This window comes from Myxine glutinosa, chromosome 3 (genome assembly GCF_964187855.1).
Source record: "Myxine glutinosa chromosome 3, kmMyxGlut1.1, whole genome shotgun sequence".
In the NCBI taxonomy this organism is placed as follows: Eukaryota; Metazoa; Chordata; class Myxini; order Myxiniformes; family Myxinidae; genus Myxine; species Myxine glutinosa.
The window spans coordinates 21,897,338-21,919,794 of record NC_136263.1 but is presented as its reverse complement, the minus strand read 5'-3'; the positions used below and the strand labels follow the sequence as shown (position 1 = coordinate 21,919,794).

The 22,457-nt window shown below is 45.5% G+C and overlaps 1 protein-coding gene across 2 annotated transcripts in view; it reads left to right on the top strand.

Annotated features, from left to right (window-relative positions):
• Nucleotides 1-9,078: 9,078 nt before the first annotated feature.
• Nucleotides 9,079-22,457, top strand: part of LOC137423772 (solute carrier family 25 member 34) — a 45,726-nt gene continuing 32,347 nt past the window's right edge. The window contains exons 1-3 of one of the 2 annotated variants that reach the window (XM_068111258.2): nt 9,079-9,281; nt 17,222-17,347; nt 22,210-22,446. In XM_068111258.2, the coding sequence (XP_067967359.1) occupies nt 9,255-9,281; nt 17,222-17,347; nt 22,210-22,446 (390 nt within the window). In that variant the 5' untranslated portion in view covers nt 9,079-9,254. The remainder of the gene's footprint in view (nt 9,282-17,221; nt 17,348-22,209; nt 22,447-22,457) is intronic. The other variant, XM_068111259.2, reaches the window with a different exon arrangement.

The window sequence follows — 22,457 nt, the reverse complement described above, 5'->3', positions numbered from 1 at the left end:
TTGGTTAATCTCCTGTTTTGCATTTGTAGATTTGACTGCATTTTGTGATTAATAGGAAATTGACTGGAAGTAAACCTTTTGTGAGGACGTGTAGGATAGCCTAGAATAGGTATGCACACTCTTCTCTGAGCTGCCTTGCCTGGAGCTCCAATCCTGACCCAGCTATAAACTACCATCCTGGTGTTTCACTGATCGGGAGAGGCATCAATGTGTGTGATACATCGGTTGGACGTCAGGCCAGAGGACCCTTCAGCCACCAATGGTCATCGGAGGCCATTAAAGATCCTACGGTGTCTTTCGCAAAGAGTAGCCAAGCAATTGCCGGCACCCTGAACAAATTACAAATTTCAGCCTAAAGTAGGTAGGTGATAGGTAGTCCGCTTTTGAATATCCTGTAACACCAGGTTACTGTGCATGCTATTCCCGTGTGTGGTTGTTGCCTGGGTATCAACTCGTACAACATTTACAAATTCAGGTTCTTGGGTTAAAGGATAACCATGGTGAGGAAATCTCTTGTAAAGGAACATGGGAATCAAACCTTTCATTTTGTAAACAGTGTGAGTTGTGTTGTTACTAGCTACATACAACAACACACAACAACATGCATTTTAAGGCCATTTTCCCTGCAAGAGCGGGGGTTAGCCTTGCGGTCCCCATGACAATCTTCTCCATTTTGACCTATTTTCTGCATCTCTCCTTGTTAACCCCTTTGCCCACATGTCTTCTTCCACCGTCTTTAGCCAAGTCTTTCTCGGTCTTCCCCGTCCTCTACTTCCTTCTACATTCATTTCCATCACTCTTCTCAACCAGTCACTTTCATCCTTCCTCAACACAAGACCAAACCATCTCAACCTGTTCCTCTTCACAGCATCAATCGCAGGCTCTATTCCCATCATCTTTCGCAATTCATCATTTGTCTTCCTCTCTCTCAGCGACACTCCGCACATCCACCGAACCATTCGCATTTCCACCCTTTCCAGCCTTCGTTGCTGCTCTACATTCATGACCTATGTCTCGCTCCCATAAATCATAACACTTCTCACACATGCAGCATACACCTTTCCCTTCAGCTTCAACGACACTCCCCTCCTCATCAGCACGCCACTCAGTTCCCGAAACTTCTTCCATGCACATCTCACTCTAGCAACTGTTGCCGAGTCTGATCCACCTTCTCCATTCAGCATGTATCCGAGATAGCAAAATGTTTTCACACCGCTAAGCTACATAGGCAGCCGTTATAAAGACATTGAATAACTACCTCAAATAATCTCATTTTGTTTATTTTGCGCCCTGTGAAACGGGCCTTCTGGGACAAGATAATTATTGGACAAAAGTATTGTTGCGTGTGTGGGGGTAGGTGATGAAATACCTTTGTGAAGATAGAATTGTTTAGGTTTAGCGTGCGCCAAGTGTCGTGAAGAAGAAGAATCGTGATGTATCTAAGTAGGCCAAATGTCCAGGTAAGATCGTCTGTGTCTTCATGTGAGGGGTGGAGCTATACTAATTAGGTAGGACTATAAGATTAACTCCCCAGTGTGTTGTGGCCCTCAGTGATTTCTCCCTATGTGTTATTACAATTAAAAAGCTCACCATTACAACCACCCCAATCGCCGACAGTATGACCGGACATGCCGTTCGGCAGAGGAACCCCGCCCAGCCGAACATTCCCGAAGGACGACTGGACTCTTTCCCCCCGACGACCCGGAGCTGAGAGGCCACGCCCCGAGCTTCATGAGTGGTTGAGGAGCCATGGAGTGATGAGTGGAGCTCGGTGATTGGAGAGAGTGTGACGTCAGAAGGAACAATCGAAAACTGAGGAAGGAAAACGAGGGCCGGTTCGACATCTTGCTTTCTTTGTTCTGGCGTTGGTGGCGGATTGTCGCTGTTTGGGTTTGGGCTGCGACTGCTTTGGTTCATGTGCGCTCGTGGGAAAAGGCTGGTGAGAAACAGCGGTTCAGGATGGTCGGAACTGCAAGGCACAGGATCGACATCGGCGGTGGACTGGGGCCGTGTCGTGTTTCCTCTGGACATTGAGGAGCGCGACTCCATGCCATTTTGTGCGTTTCCCGTGCGGTGGTTTTGAGGCGACGACCATAAAGCACTGCATTGTGGGCAGAGCTAAGTTTGCAGCTGCATGACCAACACCATTTTAATTTATTTTATTTCTCCCTGTGTCTGTATACGAGTCTGAATGTATTTCCCTCATTCGGGTCCCTCATTTAGGAAATTTAGTTTACCTCACCTTTCGTTTTTGCTAGCATCGCATTTACTTCATTAAATCATTTCTTTGTTGAATTTTATTTCTGTCTTGTCGTGTCTGTCTGTGGGGATCGGATAAACCCCGTGCTTCAATTTGACCAGAGCGGTCAACCGTTTCGGAGACCTTCCTGTCGGATCCTATGTCTACTCGCCACGATACCGTGCATGTTTGAGGTACCAAGTCAGTCCAGCGTCTATTACAATAAAGCCAAGTGAGCTTGACACGGTCTGGTTGCGCAACGTTAATGGCCACCACCAATTATCCCTCAATGAGTTTCTCAATCACCAAGTGAAGCAACCATGACATCCAGAATCCATCTCAAGATGAGGTATATTTCAAAATGAACAGTAAATGGCTATGGGGAAGGGAACACAAGGAAGGCAATGAATAACTAGTAAGAAATAAACTCCTTACCCAACTTCTGATCATACATACCCAACGAACACACAAAGATCCTCAAATAACTAGGTTGGACAGGACATGAGGTAGAATGAGACAGGAAGTGTTTTCAGGCAAACCCAGCTGATTTGGTGGGGAGTCTGCGGAAGCTCCAGCAGGCGAACGTCCCAATGCCGCTGTTGAGGAGAGATAAAGGAAAGTGTGACTCAGGTATAAACAATCTGGCATGGCCTTTTGTGTGCTGTCCAGGGTGGTCTCCTCTCACTTCCCATGTCATCCCCACCTTTATTGCCTCAGACCCGGGCATTACCAATGATGTGTCATGCCCCTCCCCTCTCACTCACCATTGGACGCTGGCCCAGTCTGAGGCGGAGCAACACTTGCACGACCCTTCATCCCGATGTTCTGAGGTGATACGGTTCAGTCATGTTGGTGAGGTGGCTTTTCCCACCAATACTATCACTGCTGACATAACAAAATGCTAAAAGAGACATTTATGATATACTCGCTGAGATACCTGTTCTATGCCTGGGGAAATCTGAGTACGTGGGGGTGGGGAAGTATTTACGATATAGTCTGAGTGGAAATCCTGGGGAAATCTTGAGTATGTGGGATCGGGGGAATGTGGAGGGGGTTGATTAGTGGACGTGCAGGGATGTGGGGTATGGCAGATACCTGACCGACCAGGTGAACCTGAGTTTGTGGTTTAGGATGGGATGGGGTGGGATTGTGGGGGACTTGGAGGTGTCGGGATGGGGGAGGGTCAAAGTGTTGACGTAAATGTATTCAGCTACTCTGAACTTCCTTCCAGTATCGGCACTTGTGCATTGGCAATTCAGCGTGCATTGCTTGGTACACCGGCAAGATTATTCAAGGGTTAATGATGTGAAAATATAGAATGTTTCTACTAGTCTTATATAGATTTAGGTGGTTGGGGAGGTCTATATATATATATATATATATATATATATATATATATATATATATATATATATATATAATCGTTAGATTAAATAAGACACGGACGTAGCTTCAGGACGTCTATCTTTAATTGTCGACAAGCTTTCGACCAACAAAGGTCTTCTTCTGAGTCGGCCCCAAGACCAGAAGAAGACCTTTGTTGGTCCAGGTCAGACCTTTGTTGGTCGAAAGCTTGTCGACAATTAAAGATTGACGTCCTGAAGCTACGTCCGTGTCTTATTTAATCTAACGATTATTTATTCAATGCAAATGAGATGCCCTGCTCGTACTGTGGAGTTTCTACTATTTCTTACAGTTATATATATATATATATATATATATATATATATATATATATATATATATATATATATATATATATATATATATATATATATATATATACGTATATATATATATATATATATATATATATATATATATATATATATATATATATATATATATATATATATATACGTGACAAAGCCGAATGCCTCAACTCTGTGTTTGCCTCAAAATCTTTAGTCCCAAACCCATCTCTCTCTGTTCCCACCTTTCCCAGTCGAACCCAACTGCTCCTGGACTCTGTGTCCTTCTCTCCTGACAAGGTGGAGGAGTTTTTGTCTAACCTCGACTCTGATTCTGCAACTGGACCAGACGGCATCAGCCCACGGGTCCTAAAATCCTGCTCTGCCGCTCTATCTCACCCTCTCTCTGTTCTTTTCACCCTATCTTTTGCTCAAGGTCATCTGCCAGCATCCTGGAAATCAGCAAACATTACCGCTTTACACAAAAAAGGTGCAAAAACAGATCCTTTTAACTACAGACCAATCAGCCTGCTCCCAATTATCAGCAAAGTCATGGAATCCATCATTGCTTCGGATATGAAATCTTTCCTCTTCTCCAATGGCTTGATCTCTGATCATCAATTTGGATTCAGACCAGGTCACTCTACTCTGGACATGCTGCTTCTCCTGTCTCAACAATGGATGGAGGTCCTCAATGCCAAACAGGAAATCAGAGCTGTCTCCCTCGACATATCACGTGCCTTCGACACGGTCTGGCACCCAGCTCTGCTCACCAAACTCTCCTCCTATGGTATCCATGGAAATCTCCATGCATGGCTTGCGGACTTCCTCTCTGGTCGTAGTCAACGTGTGGCCCTGAATGGATTTCTCTCATCTCCCCTTCCTGTTCAGGCTGGAGTTCCCCAAGGCAGTGTGCTGGGCCCTGTGCTCTTTCTGGTCTTTATCAATGATCTCTCCGACTCTCTGGAAAATCCTCTCTATCTCTTTGCTGATGACTCCACTCTCTGCCGCTCCATTCCTCTTCCCTCAGATCGGCAGTCTGCAGCCTCCTCACTCTCTGAAGACCTGGACAAAATCACAGACTGGTCAAACAAGTGGAACATGTCTTTCAATCCTGACAAATCTCACACTCTTACTATGTCTCTCCGAAAAGATCGACTGGACAACCCTCCCATCTACTTTCTCAACAATCCTCTCCAAGAAGTTCTGTCGCTGAAGCTTTTGGGTCTCACTATCTGCCATGATCTTTCTTGGGAAAACCACATTTCCAAGCTGGCCTGCAAAGCCAGTCGCCGACTGGGCATCCTCCGTCATGCGAAGTCCTTCCTTGGCACACCTGAGCTCCTCACCACGTACAAGGCTTTCATCCGCAGCTCAATGGAATACTGCTCTCCCCTCTGGGCTGGTGCTCCTGCCTCACACCTAGCTCGTCTTCACGCTGTTGAAAGCAAAGCATTCAGAATCATTGGAATCTCCCGTGATGAAGCTAACTCCAAGGGCCTCTCACTCACTCACAGCAGGCAGGTTGGTGGTCTTTCCGTCTTCTACCGACTCCTCTCCGGCCTTGCTCCCCCAGCTCGCTCTGTGCTCTGTCCCCCAAATATTCCTACAAGTCGCACAAGATCTGCCAGCAAGCCTCTGATGGTTAAACTGCCGAAATCTCGGCTCTCTGCTCACCTTCACTCCTTCATTCCTCTTTTCTCCCGCCTCTGGGACAAACTCCCTCACTCTCTTCAATCCCACTCCTCCCTCCAGGTCTTTAAAACAGCTGTTCACCACCATCTCTTATCTTCCCCCATCCAAAACCTTGATCTTTTCTACCCCCACTAATTCACCCCAGATCCACCTTGTTGTAATTCCAACTTCTTTCCTGGTAGTCCTGGCAGTGTCCATATGTTTTATGCCTCTCCCACCCCCTTTCCCATGCCTCCCCCCCAAAGCCCTCTCCCTCCCACAGATCTCTCGATGTCTCCATGTCTCTCGGTTCCTGCTCTAAAATGTTGTGTTTGTGTCCTTCCCCCTCTCTCCCCATCTTGTCTACCGCTCCCGATGTTATTTGTTCTATGTGTCGGTTTGTCGGTTATGTGTCGGTTTGTCGGTTTGTCTTTCTGTGTGATAAATGTTCGCTCTTTCACGAACCTCGATCTTGTATACAAAAAAAATATATATATATATATATATATATATGAGTTACAGCCACAGGTTTCGGGTGTACTACGAGAGGTGGAATCTTTGGTTCTCCTCAAACTTACCGGGCCTGAGGCTACCGAGCACAAATAACTTCGTACCATAGCAGGTTTCTCGATAACCGCAAATGCCAATTGGTCCGCCACGCGGTCCCAGGGTCCTCCCTCTGACCACCGTTTACCTGCGCCACGCTGCTTTCCAATTGGGGGACGCGCCCTCGTTTATGCACCTATCTTATCTAAATTGGGTCTTAATTAGGGTGGCCGATCTTTACCGCTAATGCATGCCGGACTGAATGGGCCAATTAAATAAAATGTAAAGAAAAATAATGGGTAAAGGAAAAAGAGGGGGTTCAGGCCTGTTTGAGATGACAGCCCAGCGGCCTTGTCCCTGCAGCAGGCCACAAGGATGGCTCTTCACTCCCCTCCTTCTCTCTCTCTGGATGTATCCTCAAAGTTTCATGAACCAACAGACCAGAGCAATTCTTGCAACAACATGAAGCAGTTTGTTGCCTCAGGTTGGTCAAGACGAAACTCAATGAGGAGCAAAGGCCTCTGCTCCCTCCCGCTTTACTACACGACGCCATGTGCACCGAGAGGAGCTCCTCCCCACCAGTCTCGTCCACGCAGACGGCACCTCCAACAAGCAGCCCTCACTGGGATCACCCAACTCCTGCAAGGGCTCTCGCAGGCCGAGTTACTCGCTGCAAAAAGCGGACCACATGCCCTGCGATAGAACCCGCCCTTCTCTCTCTCTGTCTCTCTCTCTCTCCCTCCCTCCCTCCCTCTCTCTCTCCCTCCCTCCCCCTCTCTCTCTCTCTACCCCCTTCTTTCACTACCTCTCACTCTCTCCTTCACTCTCTCCTTCCTTCTCTGAGCTCTCCTGAGGTTCTATCCCATTGAATTATGTGGAACCCTCAAGGGATGGAGAAGGTCGATAAGGAAGGTCTTTTCAACAGGAGAATAAAATAGAATTGTAAGAAAATAAATAAAAGGCGTTATCTGGTCCCACAGCCGAACCAGCATTTCACATGATACACCTTAATTGTCACAGCTTCCCATCGCTTCTCACAACCAGCTCCACGGGTTACAAATGAGTATGGGTGCTGGATGTGTGTATGAGTGTGGATAGGTGTATGAGTGGTGGATGTGTTTTATGTATGAGGTTATAAATGTGTGTATGAGGTTATAAATGTGTATGAAGGGTGGATGGGTGTGTTTGTGCATATGAGGGGTCAATGTGTGTGTATTTGAGGGGAGGATGTGTGTGTATATGAGGGGTGGATGTGTGTGTATATGAGGGGAGGATATGTGTGTATATGAGGGGAGGATGTGTGTGTACATGAGGGGTGGATGTGTGTGTACATGAGGGGAGGATGTGTGTGTATATGAGGCGATGATGTGTGTGTACATGAGGGGTGGATGTGTGTGTATATGAGGGGAGGATGTGTGTGTATATGAGGGGAGGATGTGTGTGTATATGATATGAGGTATGGGGAGGATGTCTGTGTATGGGGAAGGGGAGGATGTGTGTGGGGAAGGGGAGGTATGGGGAAGAACATGATATGAGGGGAGGATGTGTGTGTATATGAGGGGAGGATGTGTGTGTATATGAGGGGTGGATGTGTGTGTATATGAGGGGAGGATGTGTGTATATGAGGGGAGGATGTGTGTGTATATGAGGGGTAGATGTGTGTATATGAGGGGTGGATGTGTGTATATGAGGGGTGGATGTGTGTGTATATGAGGGGAGGATGTGTGTGTATATGAGGGGAGGATGTGTGTGTATATGAGGGGTGGATGTGTGTGTATATGAGGGGTGGATGTGTGTGTATATGAGGGGAGGATGTGTGTGTGTATGAGGGGTGGATGTGTGTGTATATGAGGGGAGGATGTGTGTGTATATGAGGGGTGGATGTGTGTGTATATGAGGGGTGGATGTGCGTTTAAGGTTATTACTGAGTATGAGTGGTTGATGTGTGTGTGTGTGTATATGAGGTTATTACTGAGTATGAGTGGTTGATGTGTGTGTGTGTGTATATGAGGTTATTACTGAGTATGAGTGGTTGATGTGTGTGTGTGTGTATATGAGGTTATTACTGAGTATGAGTGGTTGATGTGTGTGTGTGTGTGTATATAAGGTTATTACTGAGTATGAGTGGTTGATGTGTGTGTGTGTGTATATGAGGTTATTACTGAGTATGAGTGGTTGATGTGTGTGTGTGTATATGAGGTTATTACTGAGTATGAGTGGTTGATGTGTGTGTGTGTGTATATGAGGTTATTACTGAGTATGAGTGGTTGATGTGTGTGTGTGTGTATATGAGGTTATTACTGAGTATGAGTGGTTGATGTGTGTGTGTGTGTGTGTGTGTGTGTGTGTGTGTATGAGGTTATTACTGAGTATGAGTGGTTGATGTGTGTGTGTGTGTATATGAGGTTAGTGCTGAGTATGAGTGGTTGATGTGTGTGTGTGTGTATGAGGTTATTACTGAGTATGAGTGGTTGATGTGTGTGTGTGTGTGTGTGTGTGTGTGTGTGTATGAGGTTATTACTGAGTATGAGTGGTTGATGTGTGTGTGTGTGTATATGAGGTTAGTGCTGAGTATGAGTGGTTGATGTGTGTGTGTGTGTATGAGGTTATTACTGAGTATGAGTGGTTGATGTGTGTGTGTGTGTGTGTGTGTGTGTGTATATATGAGGTTATTACTGAGTATGACTATGAGTGGGTGTGTGTGTGTGTGTGTGTATGTATATATATATGAGGTTATTACTGAGTATGAGTGGTTAATGTGTGCGTAACGAGGTTATTTTATACATTCGTGCAGGTTTCAGTATGAGGCCGTGAAGTGTGAATTAAAACTAATAAAAGTTAAATTTTAAGTCGTTTTTCAGCTTTATTTAGAGGTGTCATTGAACGGCTGTGCTTGCTGCACGCTGATTGGTCCGTCTGGGAACGCCCACCTCACGTGCTTCCATTTTTTCGCTGGGACGTGGAACTGATGAAGAACGAGGTGGATATTATTAAAATTAAATAAGTGGAACGTAAATGATAAAGCGCACTTTGGTTTAGGTTGCGATGGAGTGGAGAACATCGGCATCGGTGCATCTGCGGTGACCTCGTCCGGTGACACGACCATGAACACTCAAACGGCCAAACCTCCGGTAGGAAATGCTGTCAATGGACTAAAGAGTAAAGTAGATTATTTCGACTCGATCCGGTCCCATGGAGGTCGTCAGGTCCGTGAGCTTGGCGAAGGCGATGATAACTCCAGGTCTTGTCGCACATCCAAAACGTTCGATTAATGTTGTGGGTTGTTCGGTTTTTGCAAACTTTAATGTTTGAAAATGATTTTAAATAATTAGGCCTACTTGAAAGTGTTGGGCCTATATCTAATTATTAATTAAGTTGGTAATGATACGTTGTAATCCCAACTAACCATGAACTAGAGCATCAATACTGTTGTAGAAATGACTAATGGGTTAATAAATGCATAATCTAGTGAAGCGATTTCCTTGTTGAGTATTTTAAATAAAAGTAAATAAATGTGATATTGGATATGCATCGCTATTGTGTTTAGATCGGGTTACCATGTTTGAATTTCAAAAAAGAAAACGGAGGACAAAACAAGACTGATATTCTACGGGCGGCGTAGCCGGGCATATGTTTGATACTTTAGTTAAAGAGGATAGTATAACCTGGGTGGCGATACCAGTTAGCTGTTAGCAAATAATGTAAGTAGTTTAAAAAGTTTGACTTCAGGCATGGACAGCCGGTTCGTGAATGACTTGGATTAAAAAAAACGGAGTATGGCAAACGATGAACCAATAAATTCCACATCCCTGTGCCACCTTCAGTCGAACGTCGGGCGTTGACGGCACGTTCTCTATATTTTCATTGCAATCACAAATTGATGCTATAGTATTAATTTATCAAAACATAATGTTCAATAACGATTGTATTGATGTGATATTAAACCGGCGAATGTCATCTGTTCACTTCTGGATTCGGGAGCAAGGTCCATGTCGATCGCATTTTCAAATCTTAATTGTATTGAGGAATTTCTGTAACCTCCTACCTACCTTACAACACCTGCTGGGACCTCAAAATGTTCCACAGAAGGTTATTATATTTCCTTTTAGTAAAATATGCAAATGTAATGGTTACTAAGTGTGTCCCCCTGTCATGTGATGAGATCCCCAGCTCTGAGTGCTGTACGTTTGTGGGGACATACAGACAGACAAACGCTGTTCTAGATTTCATTGCCCTACAGGCTACTCTGTAGAAAGAGAGGCCAAAGGGGCAGTATCTGTATCAGTATCTAAGAACAAGTGTTATGGCCTCAAAAATCAATGTTGTAATTATTCAAAAATCAATGCTATAATTAGAAGGTAGAAGTAGTAGTAATCGGTAGAAGACAGAAAGACCACCTACCTGCCTGTGGTGAGAGAGAGAAAGGCCCTCAGAATCAGCTTCATCGCGGGAGATTCCAATGATTCTGAATGCTTTGGTTTCAACAGCGTGAAGCCGAGCCAGGTGTGAGGCAGGAGCACCAGCCCAGAGGGGAGAGCAGTATTCCATTGAGCTGCGTATAAAAGCTTTGTGTGTGGTGAGGAGCTCAGAAGTGCCCACAAAGGACTTCGCATGACGGAGGATGCCCAGTCAGCAATGCCCATTGTTACAATTATTCAAAAATCCATGTTACAATTACTCAAAAATCCATTACAATTATTCAAAAATCAATGTTGCAATTATTCAAAAATCAATGTTACAATTAGTCAAAAATCAATGTTACAATTACTCACATTTCATTGTTACCTGTTTACATGTAGTGAGTCATTTCCTTTCACAGTCCTAAAATTTTGCTGATGAGGATGATGAGCTCTCCTCAAACTGCTTTCTTGTGCTTGTCCGAGTCCATATGCAATTGTAAATCAATCACACCTTTATTTGCCATAGAGATATACATACCTGCTCTGCATACCTGCTCTACATACCAAGCACTTCGCTTCTCATTCTTCTCAACCACTCCGAAAATACGGGAATTTTGTCGTTTTAGTGCAGGCCCATATGTCATAACAATATTGTTTGTGTTTTTTGTTTGTTAAAATTGATTTAGCAATGGATTCTGCTTCAGAATATTATAGAGATGTAAAAAAAATAGGGTTCCATTTTTTCTTTTACGTCTAATAGGTAGTAATTCGAAGAAATCCAAGATGGCTGCCATAAAATTTGGAAAATACACTTTTGTGCATATCTTTGTATCTAGATATCATATAAACATGAATAATATGTCCTTTTATATGTTTTCAGACCCAAGGAAGCCACTTCTGCCATTGTTTTTACAGAAAAATGCAAGGAAAATAAAATAGTGGACATATACCAGCCAAAGTGGGGTCGGCCGGCATGAAATCGGTTAATTAAGTTTCCACCATCTAGTTAAGGTCTGGTTTTGACTGTGTTGACGAAATGTGAATCTGAATAGTAGTATCTATCTTTGCAGGACCGACAACAGTTCAAGAGTGTCTAGAAAATTACACCTACCTTCAAGATGAGTGACTCACCACCCAGGAAGATTGAGAAGTCAGTAGATTTCGGACTTTGTTTTGTATGCCAAATGGCCATAGGGCAAACAGACTATACAACCTTTGTAACGAAACCAAAACTCTCCTCTGTCGAGAAACTGATGGCAGGTGCTGAGGAACAGTACACGTATGGTGAAACAAAGTTTGCATCATTGAATAGACGTTTGCAATATTCCTCTGCTGAAGAATTGCTCGCAAAAGGTCTCCGCTACCATAAAGCTTGTTACAAAGATGTTACCAATAAGATGCACATTGATCGAGCAAAGGCTAGGTTTGAGAAAGGAACAACATCAGGCAGTGCCGCAGAAATCCGACTGAAAAAGAGAGGACGACCAAGTTCTAGTGATCTAGGGGAAAGCACAGTCAACATCCAGAAGGTGTTCCCGAGAACAGACATTTGACGCACTCAGATGTGTCATATGCCAGGAAGACAGAGGAAGTGAACTACACAATGTGTCAACAAAGAACATGGGACTCCAGATCAGAAACATTGGCCAAGAAACAAGTAATGACAATCTGAAAGTGAGACTGAACAGTGTCATAAGTTTGCCTGACCCATTGCAAGCAATGGCTGAGGACATGAAATATCATTTACCATGTGTAGTTAAGGCCAAACGTGCTATAGTTAAGACGGAAAAACAAACAGAAACAACCAATGTTAACTTTGGTCAGGTGTTATCAGACCTTGAACTCATTGAAATTGTTGAAACTGCGTTGAATGATACTACTGAAAATGCTGTGCTGAATATGAATGAAATTCATGTAACCTATGTCAATTTACTTAAGGAGCACGACTTTCCGGTCTCAGACAACCATAGTTATAAGCCATACCTGAAACAATTGATCCTAGACAACATTGCCGATGTTCATTTCAGCCGGCCCTCAAACAAAACAAAGCCAGAGCAGATTCTTTCCACAAAGCTCAAAGACCACATGATATCAAGCACAATTACAGCAGACAGCATCAAAGACGATTTTAAAGTACTTTTGCGAGCTGCGAAAATATTGAGGAAAGACATCGCATCTTCCCCAGCATGGAAATTTAATGGAACCTTTGCTGATTACAAGCCACCCCCGATGCTCAACATCTTCTGCAAGCATGCAGTCATGGGAACAAGGAAAGTAGGAAATAGCAACAGGGAGGACTCCATTGGTGTGAGTGCATCATTGTTGGCGCAGCACTTTGTCGGTGCTTATAAATCTGACCGACAGGTATCGTACGAACCAAGAAGCGAGGATGGATCATTCAAACAACGATTTGAAACTCCATTGAGTGTGGGCTTAGCTCTCGACATACACAAAAACACACGATCCAAGGCGCTTGTAGAGAAACTTGCACATCTGGACCTCGCCATCTCCTACAAAAAGGTCATGGAGATTGAGACCAGCATTGCCAACTCCGTACTGAAGCAAATGGAGTCCACCGGAGGCATCTGTCTACCACCATGGTTGGTTCAGGACACGTTCGTCTGGTTTGCCATGGACAACATCGATTTTCTAGAGTCAACTCCTTGCGGGATGAATACCCTTCATGGTACAGCAATTGCGATCTACCAGCCTGTATCACCGGAGAAATCACCCATGATACCACCAATTGAACTTGACCGGTCATCAAAAGCTCAAACGATACATGATGCAGTTGGCTGTAAAACGTTGACCTGCAAGAAGCCAGCACCCGAGAAGAGAAAGAGCGACTGCAAGCTGCTCACATCAAAACCCGAGACAGACAAGAACAAGAAAACCGATATGACCTGGATGATTGGATGCCTGAACTTCGAGGAAGAAGGAGAAGTTGACGTCAAACTCACAGCTCCGGGGACGTGGGGAGCCTTCAATTCCTTGCTATCTTCGTCCAGTGAGAAGACCAATGTTGCTCTCGTTCCTCCGTTGATAAGGTCGCCTCCTACAGACTATGATACACTGTACACGGGTCTGATGAGAGCTCACAACATCACAACTCGTGTTATGGGGAGTGAGGCAATCACAGTCATGACTCTCGATTTGCAGCTATACGACCTGGCGATGAAGCTGTGGGTGGAACGCGAGGACATCAGGAAGCAATTCCTCTTCCGACCTGGTGAGCTACATGTTGTGTTTTGGGCCTTAGCTGCATTAGGAAAATACGTGGAAGGGAGTGGAATTGATCAGGCATGGGTCGAGGCTGGACTTTTCTCGCCAACCACAGTGAGCCAAATACTAAATGGGAGGCACTTGTATCGAGCTCTGGAGGCACACATGGTAACACTGATCGCTTTGTACAACCTGTACTTCCAGAGATTCCTGGCAATGGAACCTGAAGAAAGGGCCTATCTGAACGAGTCATCTGTTCGTCTGGGAGAGGCATATCAGAGAGACATCAGCGGGAGCATGGAGCCAGAGAAGAATCTATGCGACATTCTCAAAAAAACATTGGCCATGATGGAGTCCAGAGATATGACCAAAAAACTGGAACAATTTGAGGTCAGCACAAACAAGATACAGCGCTTCATCCTGAACTACATGAAACAGTTTGAGACTATCCTTCTGTTCATTAGAAGTACAAGACAACGTGATCTGCTGCTGCATATGGAGAGCATCGAGTCTCTCACGAAGTACTTCTTCGCTCACGATCATCTAAACTATGCTCGGTTGCTCCCTCTCTACATTTCAACAATGCAGGAGACTGAAAAGCAGCACCCAGAACTGTGGAGGGAATTCATGAAAGGGAACTTCTGTGTGACAAAAGGATTGGCAGGCTTCACATCAATAGCCCCAGACCATGGCATTGAGCAAGAAAACCGTACACTGAAGGTGATTGGAGGAATCGTAGGGATAACTCAAAATGAGAAGGCGCTTGACAAGTTCTTCCTCATTGCACCTGAGCTGTCAAAGTCACTGCACGAGTTTGCGGAGGGACCGCAAACCACCTACCACTGGTTCGCTAAAGTTACACGTTCAGCGAGCACATTATATCGCAATGATATGGAGAAAGGCAGCAGAAAGCCATCCGTCCCTTCCATCACCTGTCGAGTATGGTTGGCAGTTACTTTCGGATGATGGGGTTTATGCCCCAAGTCGATGCCTGAATCCTCCAGCCCCAGAAGCAATAATGAATCTCGTGAACTGTGGGTGCAAGAAAGGGTGTATGGGAAGATGTAGCTGTCGCAATAACAATATTCCTTGTACTGAAGTTTGTGGGTGTGTGGGTTACAGTTGTAACAACAAAGCAAACATCAATGAACCGCGTGTGATAGATATGGATGAGGATGAATGAGGCATTCGTTTATGTGATCGTTTATGTTCATTCATCGTTTATGTTTAGGTGTGTGTGTATGTGTGTGCGTGTGTGTGTGTGTGTGCGTGTGCGTGTGTGTGTATTCAAAATAAATGTTATCAGTGAAGATTGTTTATTGAATCGATTCTAATTGGGAAATTATACGATCCGATTTCACGACGACCGTCTCCATTTTGGCTGGTATATTGCCCACTATTTTAATTTCCTTGCATTTTTCTGTAAAAACAATGGCAGATATGGCTTCCTTGGGTCTGAAAACATATAAAAGGACATATTATTCATGTTTATATGATATCTAGATACAAAGATATGCACAAAAGTGTATTTTCCAAATTTTATGGCGGCCATCTTGGATTTCTTCGAATTACTACCTATTAGACGTAAAAGAAAAAATGGAACCCTATTTTTTTTACATCTCTATAATATTCTGAAGCAGAATCCATTGCTAAATCAATTTTAACAAACAAAAAACACGAAATTACTAATCGCCCTAGACTATTTGCTCTGCAGCAAAATTTACACCTGCGTTTTGGCATTTTAAAGAAGAAAATCAAACAAATGAAAAAGAAAGACAAACAAAAACCGTCAAACCACGGATGTTTTTTAGATATTTTTTTAAAATCTGGCAAGATGGAGATTTAAGCTCGCCAGTCGAGATCAAATGCCGCATTCAGACCCGGAGCTGTCGAATGGCCTGACTTCTACGGATGCTTTGAGGGGACTCACCGGATTCAAACTGGGCAACCGGAACGTCAGCAGCTGGCTGAGCCGAATCGCGTGTCTATTGCCACAATACCGTGCTGGTGAGAACTCTGTGTCAGCCGATGCGTTATATTAATCGGTGCCACACACCTGATCTTCTAATTAACGGCCGAGCGGAGCCCGTGAGGTGCATGGCACGGTCTTGTTATAAGGCGCTGGTTGCCCGTAACCAGTTAGTCCTTGAACAGAAGTTGCAAATGTGATCACGACCACCAGAATTCACCCTGAGACAGTGTATTCAATAATAAATGGGTGCACGGGGGACGGGAATACAAAAGAAGCAATAACAATAATGATGCAACCCACCCATTATCCACTGCTGCAATAATAATAATGATGCAACCAATCATACCACCCTTACTCATTACTGATACCTCACCAACGAATGATTGGGAGATTCCCTAATTATCTATCACAAAGGCCTTTAACCATTCCACGAGAAATAGACCAGAGAGGCGACAAGACAGAAAATTCCTGAGCTGCGTGGGTGTGGCAGCCCTGGTGCCTCCTTACAGTTGATTAGGGCTCGTGAGAAGGAAGAGAGTCATGGCTGGGTGGGAGCATGACTTTAGCACTGCAGCTCCACAGACATGACGCAGCCTTTTGCGAGGTGGACCAGGCATCTCCTCGATTTCCCCGGCTGTCCATCCATTGATACATTGTGACCCCCGACCTGCACCCCGATGGTCCTGGTGCTGCGGGACCGGTCGGGATGGTAGGGGCGCATTTTCCCCCTAAACTGCAGGCTGATGGCCTATCCAGACACTAAAAATAACATAAAGGACAGATTCCATTGCGTGGAACATTAAATAAGGGTTTAAAGGAATGGCAGTTATTTAGACACATTGGAGATGGTGGACGGTGTCTGTCTGTACATAGTGATGCATGTCTAATATCATGATTAAATACCTCACACTTGCTTTAAGCCATGTGTTATGTATGGAGATAACTAAACATGCTATGCAATGTTACCCTCTAGAAGTCATTTCCAAAACAATATACCTTGAAGTGCAGGTACTCCTTTTTCCTCGAACGATATGTGGATGGAATGAACTGCCGAGCGATATCATTGAAATTGGGAACCTTTAAGGCAGCTCTCTCTCAGCTCCTACTTGATATAAATAATTATGAAAGTAATCCTGAGCATGATACCTCCATGCTTGGATGTAATGCCACCAACTTTGTCGAGAACCAAGAATAAGAGGTTTATCAGTTAGCTGTTTGTAAATGTCAGTTAAATGGTGGCGGAGAGAGAAACTTCAGATCGGGGAGATCACGTAACAGGGACTGTTTCCTCTGAGCAAGACAACGGGAAGTTTAAGGTCGTTTTACTTGTGAAATGTAAAGTCGAGGCTCATGAAAGAGTCTGAAAGTAAATGTAATGATAGATGTAGCTCAAGGTCACAGTCTTTGATGTACCTATTGTGTTGCATCACTGCGGTAAACGATGACATTGACACAAGTGGTGTGCATTGTTGCCCAGCTATGGAAGGACGTGTTGAGTGGAGGCCTTGCTGGGTGTGGTGCTTGCCTGGTCTCAAACCCCCTGGAAGTCGTCAAGACCCGTATGCAACTGCAAGGAGAGTTGCAAAGTAAGAAGACTCACCCGGTGAGATATATGCACCAAACAGGTGATGGGCCACTTCCCACAAGGGTGTATAACACATGAACACTGCTGTTACTGGACTCTTTCTGTCATTACCTTTGTGTTTACCAGTGAGTGACATCGGCAAACGTAAACAAGAAAGAGCAATTACATATTGCACACCCTTGACAGGACATGCTGTGTGGTGTTTGTGTGTGCTGGCATGTTGCGTGATTAGTAATACGGTCAACATAATATTTTCCAATAGGTAATTGGTATGTAATTAATATTTAATATTGTACATCTACTGTGTGTGTGTGGTGTGTTTGTGGTGTGTGTGGTGTGTCGCATTTTTCTCAGAGATGGCTGAACGGATCTTCGTCAAACTTTCAGAGGTTCATCAGTGAGTGCCTGGGAGTGTTTTAGGCAAAAATAATAATAAAAAAGATATATATTTGAACAGAAAAAGTTCGTTTTTTTGGAGTTTAAAAAAATAATCGCTCGATAGTGCCTAAGCCTTTTTTAAATTAATGACAGTTATAAACAAGTACACATTCGCATAAATAAATACAAAACAATCACTAGACATTTGAACACAAATATATCAAAATTCCGGAAGTGTACGAAGTTGGTAGTACAGCTTCTTCTTCTTCTTGTTCGCATCACACTTAACTCAGAAACGTGATGAATGCACATTCACCCACCAGCATATATATGAACCCCCTTCCTCTCCTGCCTCCCCCCTCTCCCCCTCCCCTACCCTTCTCCCCTCCTCCCCTTTCTCCCTCACCCCTCTCCCCCCTCCCCTGCCCTCCCCCTCCCTCCCCTCCATCCCCCTCCCTTCATCCCTCCCCCCCTCACCACCCCTTCCCTCCCTCCCCCTCCTCCGCCCGGCAACGCTGGGTACTTCTGCTAGTATTTAATAAATACCAGTAAAAAGACCGTCAAAACTGAACGACTTTAAACGAGTATATTCTCTAATAGCTCAGCGACTTAATGCTGAAACAGACTTACTGTATTTGCCCAAGGTTATCTTCCATGTGCTTGTAAGTCAGCCAACATCATCTTCATCAACCATCCTTGCTGCATATATACTAGCAACGGTACCCGCACTACTGGCAGGGCTTCAATTGGGAAGCCCAAATGAAAAGGTAAAATATCAGAAATTGAAGGCTTTTTTATTTTAAACGATTCATATAAACATCCATTGAATCATACCACACGCAAATCATCAAAATCTAAACAGTACATGGCTAAACAGTACATGGACGACCATGTACGTCTCGCGTCTCGCTTGCTCTCATGTTGTCCCGATAATGATCCTTCCGCAGGTTCACCTACGGAAACCTTGTTACGACTTTTACTTCCTCTAGACAGTCAAGTTCGCTCATCTTTTCGGTGCAACAGCACGAGCCGAGAACGGCCCGTGCAGGGGCTGATCCGAGGATCTCATTAAACCGTCCGATCGGTAGTAGCGACGGGCGGTGTGTACAAAGGGCAGGGACTTGATCAACGCGAGCTGATGACTCGCGCTTACTGGGAATTCCTCGTTCGTGGGACACTGTCTCAAGCCCCAGTCCCCATCACGGATGGGGCTCAGCGGTTTACCCGAGCCTGACGGCGAAGGGCAAGGTACACGCTGGCCCGTCCAGTGCTGCACGCTTGCGGCGCCGGACATCGAAGGGCATTAAACATTAAACGTTCATTAAAGGATTACGAAACGAAAAACATTATGAAGTTACGTTCACACCATCACGTCAAACACTACTATGAACACATACATCGTCAGAACATCGTCACAATGAGAACATCGTCACAATGAACGTTATGTGAACGCGAATGTTATGCGGGAGTCCAAACCTGAGAATGCTGGAGACCAAAGCTGAAATTGGGAAAACTAAATAGCCTATTTTACTCCCAGGGGTCCCAGGATTACCCACCCAAAATATCTTTGCGATCGGTTCAGCAGTTTCTACGGTACCTTCGAACAGACAGACAGACATTTGGTGAATTATAGTAAGATTTGTTGATCCAGGACGTCCGGGCATGTCCAGACTCACCTTTCCAGAGCTCGCCCAGAGCGTCCGGGCATGCCCGCTCTCGCCTTTCCAGGGCTCGCCCAGAGCGCTCGGGCACGCCCAGCCTCGACTTGCCAGGCCGCGTCCAGGACGCCCGGGCATGTCCAGACTCGCCTTTCCAGGACTCGCCCTTGACACCCGGGCATGCCCGGTCTCGGTTTTCCCGGGCAAACGCCCCGGCATAAATGTGTATATATATTGCTGCCCGATAAACGGGTTGGTAGGAATACCTGAGCTGTTTTATTTCAATAAAGCAACTCGGACGAATTCCGTCTTTGGTCGCGTCAATTCTTTCGACTCGCGTTGGAGCGCAGCTCCTTCAACCTGGTGCTTCAGCTCTGGATGACAAGTGATCGACTTTTGGTGAAGATCCAGATCCAGATTTGAGAATCTTTAAAATTGATTCTTCATCATTGAGTCCATCATGATCCATCATTGAGAACCCTGGTGTTGGGCTAGCGGCTAGGGTGCCAGCTTAGGATCCTAGGATACTGGGTTCGAATCCCGGTCGATTGCTGAATTAACGCCAGGGGGGTTGACTCAGCCTGTCATCCTTCCGAGGTCGGCTAATTGAGTACCAGTTCACTGGTAATTCCATGTTTGTCGTTAAAGGCGGCAAAAAGGGTTGGCGTCAGGAAGGGCATCCGGCCGTAAAACATTGCTTCAAATAGGGGACCGAAAAACAACAACAACCACGGTTCCCGAAAAAGGCCAACCCCCGCTTTGCGGGGAAAAATGGCCTCTAAAGGTGGTTTTTATTCATTTCCTGACCAAGTGAGATCCCACTCCGAGTAAAGTTTTCAGCATGGAGCTTTCCTGGTCTGTCGGACAAGGCATTTTTTTCACGGGGACGCGAGAGCCTGATCTTCTTTTGGAGAGGACATCAAGCCAGCTGGCCCAATTCGAGCATTCTTGGAAGACGAATATCCTGTGGTACCTTCAAAAAGAGTAGGTCATTGTGTCCCGGTCACACTCCAAATTACTGCCTTCTATTCTGCAGCGATACTCGTCCCTAGTTGTCACAGTTTCTTGTTCCATCCGGAGGGTGGTTCCATGGCGGTGCCTGCGGGGTCTTGTGAATCGCTTTGTGCCATGGGTCTGCCCTCCTTATGGTTATGTGCTCACTTGTTATCATTTTCTGGACGTGCTGCCATTGATATTTACTGTCGACTGTTATCAAATGTGCGAGTTAAGTATAATTTATGGACCGCGGTTGTTTATAAACGTGGTGTTGCGTAAGAAACTGTGTATCCCTTATATTAATTTCAGTAAATATATAATTTGTGAGCCCATCAGTTTGCATCTTCTTGTGTTTAATATAGAAATCTAGCTAGACTCATAGATGGAAGAAATTTCAGGAGCAATCAGGTGCACAGACTGACAGAGGATCAAAGGGGTGAGGAACACAAATACATAGCATAGAGGCAGAAAGGACAGTAGCAGGTGGTGGATGTGTGGTTAGTAAGAATAGAAAAGAGCACGGTTGTGTACAGGAGAAAATAGAGCAGGGGTAAGCACGGGATAAAGAAAAGGGTGGCGTGAGTACAGGGGAAAGGGTGAGGGGAGGGGAAGGTGGGGTGAGTACGGGAGAAAGGGTGAGGGCAGGGGAAGGTGGGGTGAGTACAGGAGAAAGGGTGAGGGGAGGGGTAGGCGGGGTGAGTACAGGAGAAGGGTGAGGGGAGTGGAAGGTGGGGTGAGTATGGGATAAAGAAAGGGGTGGTGTGAGTACAGGAGAAAGGGTGAGGGTAGGGGAAGTTGGGGTGTGGGGAGGGTAGCGTGAGTATGGGAGAACGGGAGGGTAGGGGGAGAAAGGGAGGGTAGGGTGAGTATGGGAGAAAGGGAGGGTAGGGTGAGTATGGGAGAAAGGGAGATTTGGTTGAGTATGGGAGGGTAGGGTGAGAATGGGAGAAAGGGAGGGTAGGTGAGTATGGGAGGGTAGGGTGAGAATGGGAGAAAGGGAGGGTAGGTGAGTGTGGGAGGGTAGGGTGAGAATGGGAGAAAGAGAGGGTAGGTGAGTGTGGGAGAAAGGGAGGGTAGGGTGAGAATGAGAGAAAGGGAGGGTAGGGTGAGAATGAGAGAAAGGGAGGGTAGGTGAGTGTGGGAGGGTAGGGTTAGAATGGGAGAAAGGGAGGGTAGGTGAGTGTGGGAGAAAGGGAGGGTAGGGTGAGTATGGGAGGGTAGGGTGAGAATGGGAGAAAGGGAGGGTAGGGTGAGAATGGGATACAGCATGAGGTGACAATGGGCCGCACTCTTGATATAACAGAAGGAGGGGCACAGCGCGAGGTAATACACGAGACAATAGAGGGATTGTTCAGCTCCGAATTGGAAGGGTAGCCGGGTGTTGGATTATGGAAAGAACACGTGAAACCCAAGCAAGCTTTGGGACGATTGAGAGTTCGGGAGGAGTGAGGAGTGAGGCAGGAAGTGATGGGGGAGATGAGTGAGTTAACCAATCTACCTGCGGTGCCCGAGAGTCACACTTTGTGACTCGACCTCCTGCTGAGAAACAGCACTCACAGAGAGGCTTGAACTGAACCATCTTCTGGGGAGCAAGATGAGGAGTGTTTGCACCAACCCAGAGTGGCGACATATTATATACTCCATGATACTCGATTATATACTCCATGATACTCGATTGCATACTCCATGATACTTTGGGTGAAGTTCTTTTGTGCTCTGGGGAGCGTAGGAAGGGTTTTGCTCTATGGAGAATACTCAAGTTGTTTCTCTACTGCTTGATGCCATTGATAACCACTCGATGGTTTGTGTTTTTTGTTGTTTTGTTTTTTTAACCGAAACCCCTCACAGGTTCACTACAAAAATGCCTTTCAGGCCTTGTGGGTGCTGCTCAGGACTGAGGGTCCAAGGAGTTTACAGGCTGGTCTCGTCCCGGCGCTGTTTTATCAAATGGTCATGAACGGGGTCCGGTTGGGCACCTACTCTCGTGTGCAGGCTGCTGGGTTTACCGACTCTGCCTTTGGATCGGCGATAGCGGCCTGTGCTTCAGGACTCGCTGGTGCTGCACTCGCTAGTCCCTTCTACCTGGTACGTACTAT